Source organism: Eubalaena glacialis, chromosome 11, assembly GCF_028564815.1.
Source record: "Eubalaena glacialis isolate mEubGla1 chromosome 11, mEubGla1.1.hap2.+ XY, whole genome shotgun sequence".
NCBI lineage: Eukaryota > Metazoa > Chordata > Mammalia > Artiodactyla > Balaenidae > Eubalaena > Eubalaena glacialis.
Window position 1 is genome coordinate 55,094,155 of NC_083726.1, and position 17,535 is coordinate 55,111,689.

The 17,535-nt window shown below is 35.5% G+C and overlaps 1 protein-coding gene across 3 annotated transcripts in view; it reads right to left on the reverse strand.

The window, feature by feature from the left end:
• Positions 1 to 17,535, reverse strand: part of MON2 (MON2 homolog, regulator of endosome-to-Golgi trafficking) — a 123,326-nt gene that overhangs the window by 72,186 nt on the left and 33,605 nt on the right. For all 3 annotated transcript variants that reach the window (XM_061205749.1, XM_061205748.1, XM_061205750.1), the window contains 4 exons: positions 16,503 to 16,697; positions 6,199 to 6,323; positions 5,677 to 5,813; positions 4,729 to 4,882 (listed from right to left, as the gene is read on the reverse strand). In XM_061205749.1, coding sequence (XP_061061732.1) covers positions 4,729 to 4,882; positions 5,677 to 5,813; positions 6,199 to 6,323; positions 16,503 to 16,697 — 611 coding nt within the window. The remainder of the gene's footprint in view (positions 1 to 4,728; positions 4,883 to 5,676; positions 5,814 to 6,198; positions 6,324 to 16,502; positions 16,698 to 17,535) is intronic.

The window sequence follows — 17,535 nt, forward strand, 5'->3', positions numbered from 1 at the left end:
AACATATGGAGGCTAAACAATACACTACTAAATAACCAAGAGATCACTGAAGAAATCAAAGAGGAAATCAGAAAATACCTAGAAACACATGACAATGAAAACACGACGACCCAAAACCTATGGGATGCAGCAAAAGCAGTTCTAAGAGGGAAGTTTATAGCAATACAATCCTACCTCAAGAAACAAGAAACACCTCAAATAAACAACCTAACCTTAAACCTAAAGCAATTAGAGAAAGAAGAATAAAAGAACCCCCAAAGTTATCAGAAGGAAAGAAATCATAACGATCAGATCAGAAATAAATGAAAAAGAAATGAAGGAAACAATAGCAAAGATCAATAAAACTAAAAGCTGGTTCATTGAGAAGATAAACACAATTGATAAACCATTAGCCAGACTCATCAAGAAAAAAAGGGAGAAGACTCAAATCAACAGAATTAGAAATGAAAAAGGAGAAGTAACAACTGACATTGCAGAAATACAAAGGATCATGAGAGATTACTACAAGCAACTATATGCCAATAAAATGGACAGCCTGGAAGAAATGGACACATTCTTAGAAAAGCACAACCTTCCGAGACTGAACGAGGAAGAAATAGAAAATATAAACAGACCAATCACAAGCACTGAAATTGAGACTGTGATTAAAAATCTTCCAACAAACAGGAGTCCAGGACCACATGGCTTCACAGGTGAATTCTATCAAACATTTAGAGAAAAGCTAACACCTATCCTTCTCAAACACTTCTAAAATATAGCAGAGGGAAGAACACTCCCAAACTCATTCTACAAGGCCACCATCACCCTGATACCAAAACCAGACAAAGATGTCACAAAGAAAGAAAACTACAGGCCAATATCACTGATGAACATAGATGCAAAAATCCTCCACAAAATACTAGCAAACAGAATCCAACAGCACATTAAACAGATCATACACCATGATCAAGTGGGGTATACCCCAGGAATGCAAGGATTCTTCAATATATGGAAATCAATCAATGTGATAAACCATATTAACAAACTGAAAGAGAAAAACCATATGATCATGTCAATAGCTGCAGAAAAAGCTTTCGACAAAATTCAACACCCATTTATGAGAAAAACCCTCCAGAAAGCAGGCATAGAGGGAACTTACCTCAACATAATAAAGGCCATATATGACTAACCCTCAGCCAACATAGTTCTCAATGGTGAAAAGCTGAAACCACCTCCTCTAAGATCAGGAACAAGACAAGGTCTTCCACTCTCAACCACTATTATTCAACATAGTTTTGGAATTTTCAACCACAGCAATCAGAGAAGAAAAAGAAATAAAAGGAATCCAAATCGGAAAAGAAGTAAAGCTGTCACTGTTTGCAGATGACATGATATTATACATAGAGAATCCTAAAGATGCTACCAGAAAACTACTAGAGCTAATCAATGAATTTGGTAAAGTAGCAGGATACAAAATTAATGCACAGAAATCTCTTGCATTCCTATACACTAATGATGTAAAATCTGAGAGAGAAATTAAGGAAATACTCCCATTTCCCATTGCAACAAGAAGAATAAAATACCTAGGAATAAACCTACCTAAGGAGACAAAAGACCTGTATGCAGAAAACTATAAGACACTGATGAAAGAAATTAAAGACGATACAAACAGATGGAGAGATATACCATGTTCTTGGATTGGAAGAATCAACATCGTGAAAATGACTATACTACCCAAAGCAATCTACAGATTCAATGCAATCGCTATCAAACTACCACTGGCATTTTTCACAGAACTAGAACAAAAAATTTCACAATTTGTATGGAAACACAAAAGACCCCGAATAGCCAAAGCAATCTTGAGAAAGAAAAATAGAGCTGGAGGAATCAGGCTCCCTGACTTCAGACTATACTACAAAGCTACAGTAAGCAAGACAGTATGGTATAAAAACAGAAATATAGATCAATGGAACAGGACAGAAAGCCCAGAGATAAACCCACACGCATATGGTCACCTTATTTTTGATAAAGGAGGCAAGAATATACAATGGAGAAAAGACAGCCTCTTCAATAAGTGGTGCTGGGAAAACTGGACAGCTACATGTAAAAGAATGAAATTAGAACACTGCCTAACACCACATATAAAAATAAACTCTAAATGGATTAAAGACCTAAATGTAAGACCAGACATTATAAAACTCTTAGAGGAAAACATAGGCAGAACACTGTATGACATAAATCACAGCAAGATCCTTTTTGACCCACCTCCTAGAGAAATGGAAATAAAAACAAAAATAAACAAATGGGACCTAATGAAACTTAAATGTTTTTGCACAGCAAAGGAAAACATAAACAAGACGAAAAGACAACCCTCAGAATGGGAGAAAATATTTGCAAATGAAGCAACTGACAAAGGATTAATCTCCAAGATTTACAAGCAGCTCATGCAGCTCAATATCAAAAAACAAACTACCCAATCCAAAAATGGGCAGAAGATCTAAACAGACATCTCTCCAAAGAAGACATACAGATTGCCAGCAGACACATGAAAGGATGCTCAACATCACTAATCATTAGAGAAATGCAAATCAAAACTACAATGAGGTAGCACCTCATACCAGTCAGAATGGCCATCATCAAAAAATCTACAAACAATAAATGCTGGAGAGAGTGTGGAGAAAAGGGAACCCTCTTGCACTGTTGGTGGGAATGTAAATTGATACAGCCACTATGGAGAACAGTATGGAGATTCCTTAGAAAACTAAAAATAGAACTACCATACGACCCAGCAATCCCACTACTGGGCATATACCCTGAGAAAACCACAATTCAAAAAGAGTCATGTACCACAATGTTCACTGCAGCACTATTTACAATAGCTAGGACATGGAGGCAACCTAAGTGTCCATCAACAGAGGAATGGATAAAGAAGATGTGGCACATATATACAATGGAATATTACTCAGCCATAAGAAGAAATGAAATTGAGTTATTTGTAGTGAGGTGGATGGACCTAGAGTCTGTCATATAGAGTGAAGTAAGTCAGAAAGAGAAAAACAAATACCGTATGCTAACACATATACATGGAATCTAAAAAAAAAAGGTTCTGAAGAACCTAGGGGCAGGACAGGAATAAAGATGCAGACGTAGAGAATGGACTTGAGGACACGGGGAGGGGGAAGGGTAAGCTGGGACGAAGTGAGAGAGTGGTATGGACATATATACACTACCAAACGTAAAATCGATAGCTAGTGGGAAGCAGCCACATAGCACAGGGAGATCAACTTGGTGCTTTGTGACCACCTAGAGGGGTGGGATAGGGAGGGTAGGAGGGAGACCCAAGAGGGAGGAGATATGGGGATATATGTATACATATAGCTGATTCACCTTGTTATACAGCAGAAATTAACACAACATTGTAAAGCAATTATACTCTAATAAAGATGTTAAAAAAATAATAACTATGTCTTTGCTTACTCTTATTTCCTCAGATATATCCTTTCTGTTCCTATCTTCACTGTGATCATTCTCTACACCCTTATAACTTGCTTTTTCTTCAAACAGTTAACCACTACCCAACGTGATACTGTATGTTCATTTGCATCTTTATTGACTATCTTACTCACTAAAATGTAAGGTCCACAAGAGTAGCAATTTTGTTCTGTGTTGGGATTGTTTCAATTTAAAAAATGAGGTGGGGTAATGAATGAGATAATTATTAACATCTCCTTCAGTGCTAGAAATCTGATTCTTTTACAACTTGATACTCTAGTATACTCAATCATTAGCCTCTGTAGCAAGGCAAAGCCTGTATGAGACGGTAACTTCAATCTTTTAAGTGACTAAGAATAACAATATTTCAGTCCTCCATGACTCTTTTACAATTTTAGGCAAAATAAAAAGCTGCACAGTAAAATATCATTGTGATGATACAATGCAGGCTGACATATCATACAAATTCATGATTTAAACTAGTCAGAGATTCTGCTTCACAGTTTAAGTCTTGATTTACTGTCACTGGAACAGTGTTTTAATTATGCATATCAATTACTCGAAATATATTAATTAACTGCCTCACAACTGTGGCAATGTTAAACACATGTAGTATTGGTTGCTTTATCTCTGTAAGCACTACAGTTCACTAAGACTTACTTAAGAAAAATCAACAATACACTGCTGAATATGTAGTTGTTAAACTGAAATGTCTAATGACAAATTTTTAAATAACACATGTGGAATCCATTAAACACTTTAATTAATTAAACTAAAAGTTCCATGTGTTAAACCCTAAAAGTGTGATCAGCCAAACACTTAACTATTCACATAGAGAATCCTGAAAGGTAGATATATCACTACTCCCATTTTATAGTTGAGTACATTGAGATTTTTAAATAGGTAAACTAATTTGCTGAAGGTAACTCAGTATCAGAAGACCTAAGTCCACAAGGCCTGAAATCAAGCCACATACTTAAATCAAAAAGCCATACAGAACAAGTGGATAGGTCCTTAGGTAAAGAAATCACATTCTGTTTTATAATGCTGTTAACAGTCCTCAAGTAGTACAAAAGAAAACAAACAAAATCCAGTCCTAGATAAAATTCTCAAAATATGACAAAAGAAAATTAGTTCTTAAATATGTTAGAAATAGTAGGTCTAAAATTTTAAATATAACGCAGAGAGAAACATTTTAGTATAAAATATAAACCCCAACAACAACATTCCTTACAAAATAATGTTACTACTACTTACTAGGTTGCTTTAGCACTGCCTTGTACTGTTACAGTCAGAATAGGTATCCAAGTTCCCCTATATTCAAATGCTGGTAGCAAAGTAACACCTCCACCAATCCCCAACATTCCTGAGTTAGCTGGTGCTGAGACAGGGCCACCTGAATTACTGCTTCCTGTTAGATAAGGGAAAGCAAGCAAAGATACCAATTTACTACTTAATTACAAATCCATAATATTCAAACACTTGGTCAATTTTTTAAAATTATGCTATAGGAATGGATACTGCACAAATAAATGAAATTTATCAATCCTATTTTGGCTACTAGAGAGTCTCCCTGTTTCCCCAAAACACCATTTCCTTCTTTATATAAAAGGTACTAATGAGTAAAAATACTGACAAACTATGTAACATACCTTTTGTTAAATCACTTTTTATCAGAGGTGGGAATAAAGGACAAAAGAGACCACTAATCAGAAAGTTAAAAATGGAAGAGAAAGAAGTTAAAGGGAACAAGAAGCTATACACTGATATCCAAACTTAAATCATGTTCACCTGTTTTGTTAAAAGAATGACTAACAGACCTCCTTAGTTACTACCTTAGTAGTAACCACACTCTTTAAAGAGAGGCACCAAATGAAGATTCTTCTAAAATGAAAATTAGCATCTAAACTTTTGTTCTTATGTGATGAGAGGAACTGAAAGTATATCAGAGAAGAAAATATATTCTGGAAAGAAATAAACATAGTTACCTCAGTGAGATCAAATTATTCTTTAAGTGTAAATCTCTATATTTATATATACAACATAAAATATTATAAGGAAATATAATAAAATATTATAAAATAAATATATATTTAGGTAACCTCAATTTCTCTAGTCACAGGATTTCTATAAATATCCTCTCAGAATACCGAATATTGTAAATTATGGCAGAATATAAAAACCAAAATATGACTAAGCCTTTACCAGCTTGGTTTGTCGTAGCAGGATTTCCAGTAGGAGGGACAAGAAACAAGGACTGGATAAAAGATCCCAGTGCATTCACAATATCACGAAAAACCTTGGTAGAATGCTGTTTCATATCATAGGACTGACAAAATGACCTGTAAAATAATTTTAAATGTTTCTGGAGAAAATATTTGATTAAAAATTTTTAACTTTTTTTAATAGCAAGTAATGTTGATAAATCAGTCTCAATGCTATACTTAAAACTTCTTCATCACACCTGAGTGATTTTACTAACTCTGGACAAAGGCTCAGAATGAGGTCAGTGTTCTAAAAAAATTATCTTGGCCATATTAACTCAGTAAATTCAATTGATGGCAACCCCTAACCACACTTTTTGCCCACACGTACACCCCTCCATATACATACAATACACAATTTTCTTTGTTTAGAAATCATTATTATTTGAAATAAATATTTAAGCTCTTCCTGCTAGCATAAATATTAACCTATCCATTTAACAAAATATTGCTGAGGTTTTACCTCAATAGCTGAGGCTGCACACAGAGTCTGTGTATTGATTCCACTGCAACAGCTCGTAGCCACTGTGGTTTATCTGCATCCAGAAATTTCACCAGAAGTGACAGAAATATTTCACATTCAGTTACCTAAAAAATACAACATTTTTAATAATATTTCTTTAAATCTAAGAATTATAAATTATATTCTTATTCTTACTCCTATGGACAAACCAATAAAATCTTTTAATTTTAAATAAATTATGATCCATAATGGGGAGCGGAGAAAAAGAAAAGAAGGGAAAAGTAGTTATATATGGAAAAGATAGCAGTAAAAATAATCAGTGTCTCTCTAAATATATCATCAAAAACTCACACTAATGATCTTCTAACATGGTTAATCTTTTATACCTATTCTTTAGAAAGCACTATGCACCATCATGCCGTCCTCATTCCTGGAAGGCAGCATGTATCATGTACACTCATGTACCCTTCATTAATATCACAACACTTTTTCCATATTTTCTTATGCTGCTTAAGAAACAAAGAGGCAATAAGTCAAAGAATGTTTAGCATATATTTTCTAGTAGGAAAACAAGAAGGAACCTGTAGCAGTTGACAGGTGTTAAGATATATAAAGTATTCAGAACAAGGCTTGGTACATAGTTTTGCATTATTAACTATTAGTTATTACCTTTGGTATTAATATAAACCATCTCCTTTGCAAGCTCTTTATAAATAAATAACAACATTTAAAGCATATTCTTGACATTATTCATTAAATGTCTGATAACTGAATGAATGAACAAACGAAAAGTAACCAGTTTATTCAAAGGTTGTTTCTGTTACATATTTGTTGAGGACACAGCAGGACCTCTGGGAGGTAAGAATTAACCTGCAATGTGATCGCTAGGCCAAACTAAATCATACTTCCACACCAAGGACAGCAGGTTATTGGACGTTTTAGCTGGGGTTGCTCCAAAATGAGTGAGCATAATGCGAGGCAAGGAATTGCGAGAATAGAGGAGCCCTCAGGATTTTAGCCCAAAGTCTTAGCAGTTGGTATTTTCTAATGCCTTTTAGGTAGATGCTTAAAAATAGGACATAATTATGAGGATAAAGTAGGAGGGATAACTAAAAACAATTTCATCCTTAGACTGCTATGACTGGGTAAGTCATAAGGCAGAGCTTTGTCACTGTCCTAAACTTGTTATGGTTGAAAAGCACTAGATCAGAAATCACATGGCTCAGCTTCTTTACCCACCAACTTTGTAGATGACAACAAGCTAGGTAACTTCTTATAAATAAAGGATAAAAGTACCTGCACCTTCCTGAGACCTCAAATGAGAAAAATATAAGGGTAAAAAAATCCCCTAAACATGACAAAGTGACATGCAAATGCACAGTGCTTACTATTTTTTCTAAATAAAATTACCCCTTTTAGTAAAGAACTGAAAAGGAGAGAAGCATGCTAGTGACTCACTCACTGGGCAACATTTTTATCTACTGAAGAGTTTTAACATGAGTAGGTCCTTCAAAATGTGTACTATCTGCTTTAGGGTAAAAGTAGAATTTAAAATGGTGACAGAATTGAAGCTCACTGGTTAGGTTTTCAAGCCAGAAAATAAAGGCTCTGAGAAACATCAAGTACATCACAGCCAAAGGAATTATTAATGTTATAAAACTTGCCTTGAAGAGTTTCCTTTCATTTCCTCTCCTATGAAAAAGTGACTACAGTACAAATCAAACAATCACTCAATTTTATACTACAGCCACTAAAATCTTGTGATTTGGGTAAAAGAGAGAGCCTCTCTCCTGAGGTCTGGAGCTTTGCTCTTGCTTCTTCCCTCCTTGCCAAGTGTGAAACTCTGATCAGAGAACTAGTGGCTGAGGACAATGAACTGTCCTCAAGGGTATCTATCAATGGAAGGTGCCTATTGTGAATCTAAGTTAAGCCTTTCCCCCAAGAGGCTGCACTCATATGAAACAGGTATCTATGGTCCAAGTCCAACTCTTGTGGCACAAAAGTACTCCGTGAACACCATTATACTAGCATGAAGGGTGATGAATGTTTCTGAATTCCTATAGTCCTTTGGTACCAAATAATAGTCAAGAGACAACTGATGTTTAAGATGAATCAAAGCCATCCTGGTGGAAATTTTCATCGAAATACCACATAGATGTCTGATAAGGTATCACGTACATAAGATAACTGTTTGCTTAGGAGACAATGAAGAAAGTCTTGTAGAATATTTAAATGCAGGAGTCTATTTCTCAGGAGCTGTTTAGTGGTAACAACCTTATAGCTAGTGGATTTGTTAGTGGTAAGATCCTTTGTGAGAGAAATATATGTAAAGACGTGGAAAATTAAGTTGCACAGGTCAATTTAGCCCATTCATTCCTTTTTAAAAGCAGTAAGTCAAAGGCAGAAGAGAGATATGCTTGCCACTTACAACTAAGTTTAGTAAACTCCTTAAAGATATGTTCCTAAAAAAGACATCTGGGCATGGAGCCTAAGTGTGTCAGAGAGCAGAACAGCACCTGGCTCAGATGACAGAACGTGGAAAGAATATAGTGTACTACCTATATCTGTACCTGAATGACTGGAGCATTCTAATTTCTTCTAATCACTCTCTATATATTAACAGAAGATTAGTTATCTTCTCCGCCCTGAGCTACTTGATAGAATGAGATAAGCTGGTGAATACTGGGGAAGAACACTGATTCTCCAATGCAGTGGTTCCTAAAGTGTGGTCCCTCAGACCATTTCAGTACATCTGTAACATCACACTATTTTCGTAATAAGACTAAGATATTACTTGCCATTTTTAATGTATTGACATTTGTACTGATGATTCAAAACAATGGTGAGTAAAACAGCTGGTGCTTTAGCAAGATCAAGGCAGTAGGACCGAACTGTACTAGTGTCATTGTATTTTTCACCATCACACACAATTAAGAAAAATAAAAGGGTCTATTTCACCTAAGGACCACAATCACAATGAACAAAAATAAAATAACAAATAACAAATAAAATACAATTATTGATTTTATTAAATCTGACCCATACGTGCATGTCTTTGTAATTTTCTGTGTGACAAAACAGGAAGTACACATGAAGTACTTTTGCTGTGTATCAAAGTACAATGGTTGTCTGAAGGAAAGGCACAGCTGGGAACTGACCTAATCACTTTTTTTCTCCTATGAGAACCATTTTAACTAAAAGAGTGTATGGCAAACTATGACTATTTAGACTTGTGTATATTGCAGATATTTTCTCAAAAATTAACCAAGTAAGCCCGTCACTTTTGGGGAAACAATGGACAGTATTTATTGTCAATGATAAGATTCAAGCTTTCAAACAAATACTAGAATTTTGGAAAACTTATATCTGCTGTTGTGACCTTGACAGCTTTTTAAAAACAAAAGACTCTTCTGATAAATGGCTGCTGATATTAACACGTGTGATTTTTGGTACTGTATAAAGTATTAACATTTGGAACATTTGCTCAACCATAATAAATGATGCATGGGTAAAGGATACAATTGAAGCATCAGATGAATCAATGAATTTTAACGTAACAGAGTATAAAAATGTCATTACCATGGTTTCATATTCTACACTTTTAAGAAAGAGTCACTGGTTCAGTTTGGTATAAGATCGAAGAAGAATATATACTATTACCTGAAAATGCCATTAAAATAATTCTGCCTTTTCCAACTATATATCATTGTGAGGACAGATTTTCTTCATATGCTTTGACCGAAACAACATATCACAAAATAATGAAAATAGAAGAAGGTATGAGAATCCAGCTATCTTCTATTAAGCCAGACATTAAAGAAATTTGCAAAAAATATAAAACAATGTTTTTTTTTCCTTTGGAAAATATAGGTATCTTTCACAAAAATTAATTCTTCTGTTAACATGTAATGGGTTTTAGTATCATCTCAGACTTAATTTTTAATACAGTAAATAATGTTAGAAATAATCCACATAAATGAAAGCTCCTCAATATTTTTAAAGAGTATAAAGGGGTCCTACAACCAAAAAGTATAAGAATTACTACTCTAGTATGTCCTTTAAGATGTATCGTTTCCAGGTTTAAATATAGAAAACACAGGAGAAATAAGAGAGATGCATTCCACATCAATCACGTATCTCACCCCACAACAACCACACTTCTAACTTTTGCCCCTGGAGAGACTAGAATGTCTGAACTGTTCCATACTAATGAGTCAAGTCTCCATGTAACAAATTATAACACTGAGGAATTAATGTCACATCTGAAGAATTCATCTTTGCAGCACAGTCCTAGAGCTGCCTTGTTATGAAGGGAAGTTTTACCAGTTGGTCATCACGCCCAATTGATAAGTGAAGAATAGAAGCAGGCTTTTCTCTTCCTTCAAACAGCAACATTCAATCTTTACTGTAGCTGGCTGTGCTTTTATCTCTCCCCATTCTGTCCCCCCAAAGCGAGGAGACTAAGATCAAAATATAGAGAATGGTAGAGGAGCAGTACAGGAAACTTGGCACTGGCAGCCTTGGAGAGAGGAAGAAATGAGAACTAAGAAAACAGTGAGGAATAAAATGCAGAGGGGTTAAGAGTGTGGGTTTTGGGGGTGTAAAAGAATTACTTAACATCCAGCTCTGCAGCTTATAAACTGTATCTCAGGCAAACTACATAAATATCCTGAACCTCATTTTTTCAGCTGTAAAATAGAAATACGAAGGCCTGCTTTATAGGGTTGTAGTAAAGTCTAAGTGAATGAATGTAAAGTACTTGTTAGTATCCAGAATATATGCACTCAATAACAGCAATTTCATCTAAAACTGAAATTACTAAAGAATAAGATTTCTGTAGCTCTGAAAAAGTCACTGGATGAACAGCTAGATAACAGAAGTGGTGAACAGAAACCAAATGCCTTAGTCTCCTTGAGCTGCCATAACAAAATACCATAGACTGGGTGGCTTAGATAACAGAAATTTATTTCTCACAGTTCTAGGGGCTGGAAGTCTGAGATCGGGGTGGCAGCATGGTTGGGTTCTGCTGAGAGCTCTTTTTCTGGCTTGCAGGCGGCTGCCTTACTACTGTGTCCTCACATGTTAGACAGAGAGAGAGAGCACACTCTCCAGTATCTCTTTGTATAAGGTCACTAATTCTATCATGGGGGCCCTACCTTCATGACCTCGTCTAACCTAATTATCTCCCAAAGATCTCATTTCCAAATACTGTCACAGTGGGGGGTTAGGGCTTCAACATATAAATTTTGAAGGGATACAATTCAGCACCAAGTTTTATAAAAATAAAAGATAATTAAGTTGGTAATTCTTGATTTGGGAACAGAAACAAAATGTGAATTCTGCATTTGTCGTGGTGAAGATGTAAGCATGCTGTATTATTGTGGAGAACAGAAAAAAGACTGGGTTCTCCATTTCTGATTAGTGGATATAAAAAGGAAAAGGAGAAATGTCTTCTCTTTCTATAGCCTTATGTTAATTTAACTAGTTAAACATGTATTTTAGAGAGGGAAGAGAGAGAAGCCCTCCAAAGACAACTCTGATAATACTTAGGGAATAAATAGTGAAGTGATATATATTCGGCCTAGTCACAGGTAATAAACTCTGTTTTTGCTCACCTGGGAAAGACTTCATTTCTCCTTCGTTTTGAAGGAAACTTTTGATTAGTATTCTTGATTGACAGTTTTTTCTTCCAGTACTTTGAATATATCACCCCATTCCCTTCTGGCTGGCAAGGTTTCTGCTGAGAAGTCTGCTGAAAATCTTATGAAAGCTCCCTTGCACATGAAGAGTCACTTTTCTTTTTCTGCTTTAAAGATATTTTGTCTGTGACTTTTGACAGCTTGATTATAATGTGTCTTGGTTTAGGTCTCTAGAATTAATCCCAGTTGGAATTCTTTGAGCTTCATGAATTTGTATGTCCATTTCCTTCTTCAAATTTGGGGAGTTTCAGCCATTACTTCCTCAAATAGGCTCTCTGCCCCTTTCCCTCCTCATCTAAGACTCCCATAATGCATTGTGAAATAATAAGAAATATATATGTTGGTCTCCACCCCTGATTTTAGGAGAGCTCCTAAAACCCTTGTAAATAGGGGTGGCTAGGAGCATCCTTTGTTCTAAGAATTGACTTCTGACCCCGGTTCCTGACACACATCTCCTAAAACCCTTGTAATTTCCTGAATGATAGGAGCATCTGACACAGTGCTCCTAAATCCCTTGTAATTTCCTAGGTAACGGGAGTATCTTTTGTTCTAATGAGGCAACTCTCAATGGACTCTGGGATAGGGGTTAGTTACCAGAAAGAGCAAACCATGATTAGAAGCTTGGTACTTTCAGCCCCACCCTCCATTCTCTGGAGTGGGAAGAGGGGTGGAAATTGAGTTAATAATCAATCATGCCTACATGATGAAACCTCCCTAAAAATCGCCAAAATATGGAGTTTGGGGAACATCCAGGTTAGTGAACACATTTACATGACAGAAGGGTGGCATACCCCAGCTTCACAGGGACAGAAGCTCCTGCTCTCAGGATCCTTCCAGAATTCACCCTATGTATCTCTTCATCTGCCTGTTCATTGGTATCCTTTAAAATATCCTTTCTAATAAATTGACAAAAGTAAGTAAAATGTTTTCCTGGGTTCTGTGAGCCACTTTATCAAGTTATTGAACCCCAAGAAGGGGTCGTGGGAACCTCCAATTTGTAGCCAAGTTAGACAGAAGTTGTTGGTAACCTGGGGATCCACTACTTGGGACTGGCATCTAAAACAGGGGACAGTCTCGCGGACTGATCCCTTAACCTATGAGGCCTGTGCTAACTCTGGTAGATGTCAGAATTTAATCAAAATGTAAGACACCTGGCTGTCAGAGAACTGGTCAGTGTGGGAAAAATATCCACGTTTGGTTACAGAGGTATTGTGAGTGTGAAAGTAAAACATGGTGCACTTTTCCTAGACATGCGTATACTGGTCTACTTGAGGTGTCCCATAGGGTCTCTTCATTCTTTTTTCTTTTTGCTCCTCTGACTTGATAATTTCAAATAACCTGTCTTCAACTTTGCTGATTCTTCCTTCTGCTTGATCCAGTCTGCTGTCTATTTCCTCTAGTGAATTTTTTCAATTCAGTTACTGTATTCTTCAGCTTCAGAATTTGTTTGGTTCTTTTTTATAGTTTCTCTTTGTTGATATTCTCATTTTGTTCACATACCATTTTCCTGACTAATTGTCTGTGTTCTCTTTTAGCTCTCTGAGCATCTTTGTGATGGTTATTTTGAATTCTTTGTTGGGTAACTCACTTATCTCCATTTCTTTAGGGACAGTTTCTGGAGGTTTATTTTGCTCCTTTGGTTAGGCTATGTTTTCCTGTTTATTTGTATGTCTTCTTATTTTCTGTTGAAATTTGGGCATTTGAAAAAACAGCTAACTCTTTTAGTCTTTATGGACTGGCTTTGTACAGGGAAAGATCTTTATCAATCAGCCCAGCTAGAGATTTTGGGGTCATCTCAAACCTTTTCTGTCAATGTGTCCTCTCTGGGCTTATGTGTGTAATTTCCCAGGTAAAGAGGTTTGCCGATTTCTACTCAGGAGCTCCCCCTGGTGTCTGTATGTAGTACTGCAGTCTGTGGTGCTGTATCAAGTCAAGGTACTGGTGCTTCCCCTGGTGTCTGTCTGGGTTACTATAATCTCCCTGGCGCTGTGGCAAGCCACAGGGCTTGACTTTGATCTCAGCAGGCCCCCAGGCATCCAAGTATGTTGCTGCCTTTCTTTTAAGTGTCCAAGAGTCAGGTGAGACAAAAATCAGTCCCTTGGGCAGTACCCCCAAGAGTCAGGATATTGGTTGCATATTTCACCCTTCTTTTCCACCTGAAGGAGAAGCCATAAGTTGGGAATTTCCCTTGATCATACCATGCTGTGCTGTGCCAGGAGTGGGATGAGGTACAGCGGGTAAGTGCAATGGGTTTTCCTACCCACTCTAATGAACCTTTTCTTGGCCTTGGACTTGCCTGGGGTGCTGTAATTTCTAAGCTGGTTTCTAAAGATCTCACAAGGGCAATCTGTTCTGCATATTGTTAAGTTGGTGTCTCCATGAGGGGTAGAGTGCCTGGAGCTTCCTATTCTATCATCTTGTCACTCTGCTGTACATTTTTTTAAAAGTTTCTTTGTGGATAGAAACAGACTATAAATAAACACAATACAGAAAATGTAACAGCTGATGGGTAAAAGCTTTCCATCTTAGAGAAACTAATCTACCTTTCTTAAAAAAGAAGAACTTTAAAAGACTCTTAAACCCTTGGCACCAAGCCCTGATAGTTTACAGTTCCCTAAATAGCAACACATTCTTTTTTTTTAATTTAACTTTGTTTTTCTTATATAGCAGGTTCTTATTAGTTACCTATTTTATACATATTAGTGTATATATGTCAAACCCAATCTCCCAATTCATCCCACCACCATCACCCCTCTCCCCGCTTTCCCCCCTTGTTCTCCATACATTTGTCTCTACATCTGTGTCTCCATCTCTGCCTTGCAAACTGGTTCATCTGTACCATTTTTCTAGATTCCACATACGTGCGCTAATATACGATATTTGTTTTTCTCTTTCTGACTTACTTCACTCTGTATCACAATCTCTAGGTCCATCCACGCCTCTACAAATGACCCAATTTTGTTCCTTTTTATGGCTGGGTAATATTCCATTGTATACATGTACCACATCTTCTTTATCCATTTGTCTGTCGATGGGCATTTAGGTTGCTTCCATGACCTGGCTATTGTAAATAGTGCTGCAATGAACACTGGGGTGCATGTGTCTTTTTGAATTATGGTTTTCTCTGGGTATATGTCCAGTAGTGGGATTGCTGGGTCATATGGTAATTCTGTTTTTAGATTTTTTTAAGGAACCTCCATACTGTTCTCCATAGTGGCTGTATCAATTTACACTCCCACCAACAGTGCAAGAGGGTTCCCTTTTCTCCACACCCTCTCCAGCATTTGTTGTCTGTAGATTTTCTGATGATGCCCATTCTAACCGGTGTGAGGTAATACCTCATTGTAGTCTTGATTTGCACTTCTCTAATAATTAGTGGTGTTGAGCAGCTTTTCCTGTGCCTCTTGGCCATCTGTATGTCTTCTTTGGAAAAAATGTCTATTTAGGTCTTCTGTCCATTTCTGGATTGGGTTGTTTGTTTTTTTAATATTGAGCTGCATGAGCTGTTTATATATTTTGGAGATTAATCCTTTGTCCGTTGATTTGTTTGCAAATATTTTCTCCCATTCTGAGGTGGTCTTTTCGTCTTGTTTATAGTTTCCTTTGCTGTGCAAAAGCTTTTAAGTTTCATTAGGTCCCATTTGTTTATTTTTGTTTTTATTTTCATTACTCTAGGAGGTAGGTCAAAAAAGATCTTGCTGTGATTTACATCAAAGAGTGTTCTTCCTATGTTTTCCTCTAAGAGCTTTATAGTGTCCGGTCTTACATTTAGGTCTTTAATCCATTTGGAGTTTATTTTTGTGTATGGTGTTAGGGAGTGTTCTAATTTCATTCTTAGCAACACATTCTGAAATGACTTGATTTCCTACAGTATTGCCAAACAATGTATTAAATATATTACAGATATACCTCACGTGGCCAGAAATAATTATAACTACAGTGCCTATAAAGACTATTTCTAAATGCATTTTACATAAATGGAATATGAAAAGAACATCTATGACAAGTATAACATAAATATGGAAAAAACCTTTTTTTTAAAATGGTCTCCAGAGAATTTAGTATAAACTACCTATACGGTCTAATAGTTTGTTATGTTGTTGGTTATCGTTAACATTTAGCATATTGACTTTTCATAGATGATCTATAACCAATTACTTTTGTTAATTAAAATTAAGGTAAAATGCTGAATTTGACTTAACATAAAATTAAAAAGAAACATACCATCATATACCATTTTCTCTGAAAAATATTTAAGAGTCAATCATTACATTGAAAGAACTATGATCTGGAATATCACAACATATCCTGCATCCAAAAATTTATGCAAAATAGACACAATATTAGACTGAAAGTAAAAATTGATTTCTAATGCTAGAATTCACCAAATCTGATAACAGGCCATGACTCTTCCTGACATACATTAAAAATGCCACATAAACATAAGAAAGGGAAGAATGAACTTTTGAGTACCTAAGAGAGTACCTATAGGTACTCAAAAAAAAAAAGTTTGCTTAACTGAAGTGAAAAAGCTAAATACATCATCTTCTCAGAAGAGACTTCATGCAATTACACACACAAACACATATGAAAATTAGCACTTACCAGAAGACTGTAAAATTGCTTAATCAGAACAGATACTACTCTCAGCAAACGCATGCAGATAGGAAAATATGGTTTTTCAACTGGTGCTGGAGAAGATGAAGTGCTGGAACCTTGTCTGAACTTTATATTTGGAGAAAAGAGCTTTATCACAAGAGGACATACCCTTTCTTTGAGGAGGAAACTAAATTCCTGATGCTATTTGCAAAGATTAAAAAAAAAAAAGAAAGAAAAAGAATTAACTTAGTTTGTACTTAATGCTTATAAAACAGTCTCACAGTTAATAATAATCTTTAATAATCAGTATGAATAATTTAGCTTTATTATAAGTTTATACAGTTTATTATTTTACCATTTTACACACAATTCTGAAATTAGTATTGTTCTTTGAGAATATAAGATCAAACAATATTTCAAGAAGTTTTAAAAAGAGTCTAAATTTAAAAGGAACATTTAATAATTTTGGAATTAAAACGATGTTTATTACTAGGAATTTTAATTTTAGTAGGACACTAGCAATTAAAAACATAAAGAACAAAAGAAAGAAAATAGATTACACAAATTCAAACAGATAAAGCATTTAAATAGGCTGCTGACAAAAAATCTGATTAATAAAGTATAATAAACTATATAACTCAGATTTTATTTTGCAAAGATAATTCTATTCATGCATAGAAGATTTACTAATTAAGTTAATATTTTGTTCTACTTAGATTGCTTGAACAGAACACAATGAGCTGATAAAAACACAATGACAAACAAGTATAATTATTTTAAAGTCTGGGAATCTTGCAAAGAATTCTTAAATTTTACTTATAATTATGGCATATTATGCAGAAAAGCTCCCTTAACCTATTAATGCTTTGACTATATTAGCCAAAAGTAGTCCCATTGTACTGACAATACAAGGTCCAGTCTAACCTCAAATGTCTAACCTCAAATACATATTATTCTGTTGTTTTAAGCATCTCAATGTCATTGAAGCCGCAAACAAAGAAACAATAATAAAAATCTACCAATCTAATCCTTTAATCTT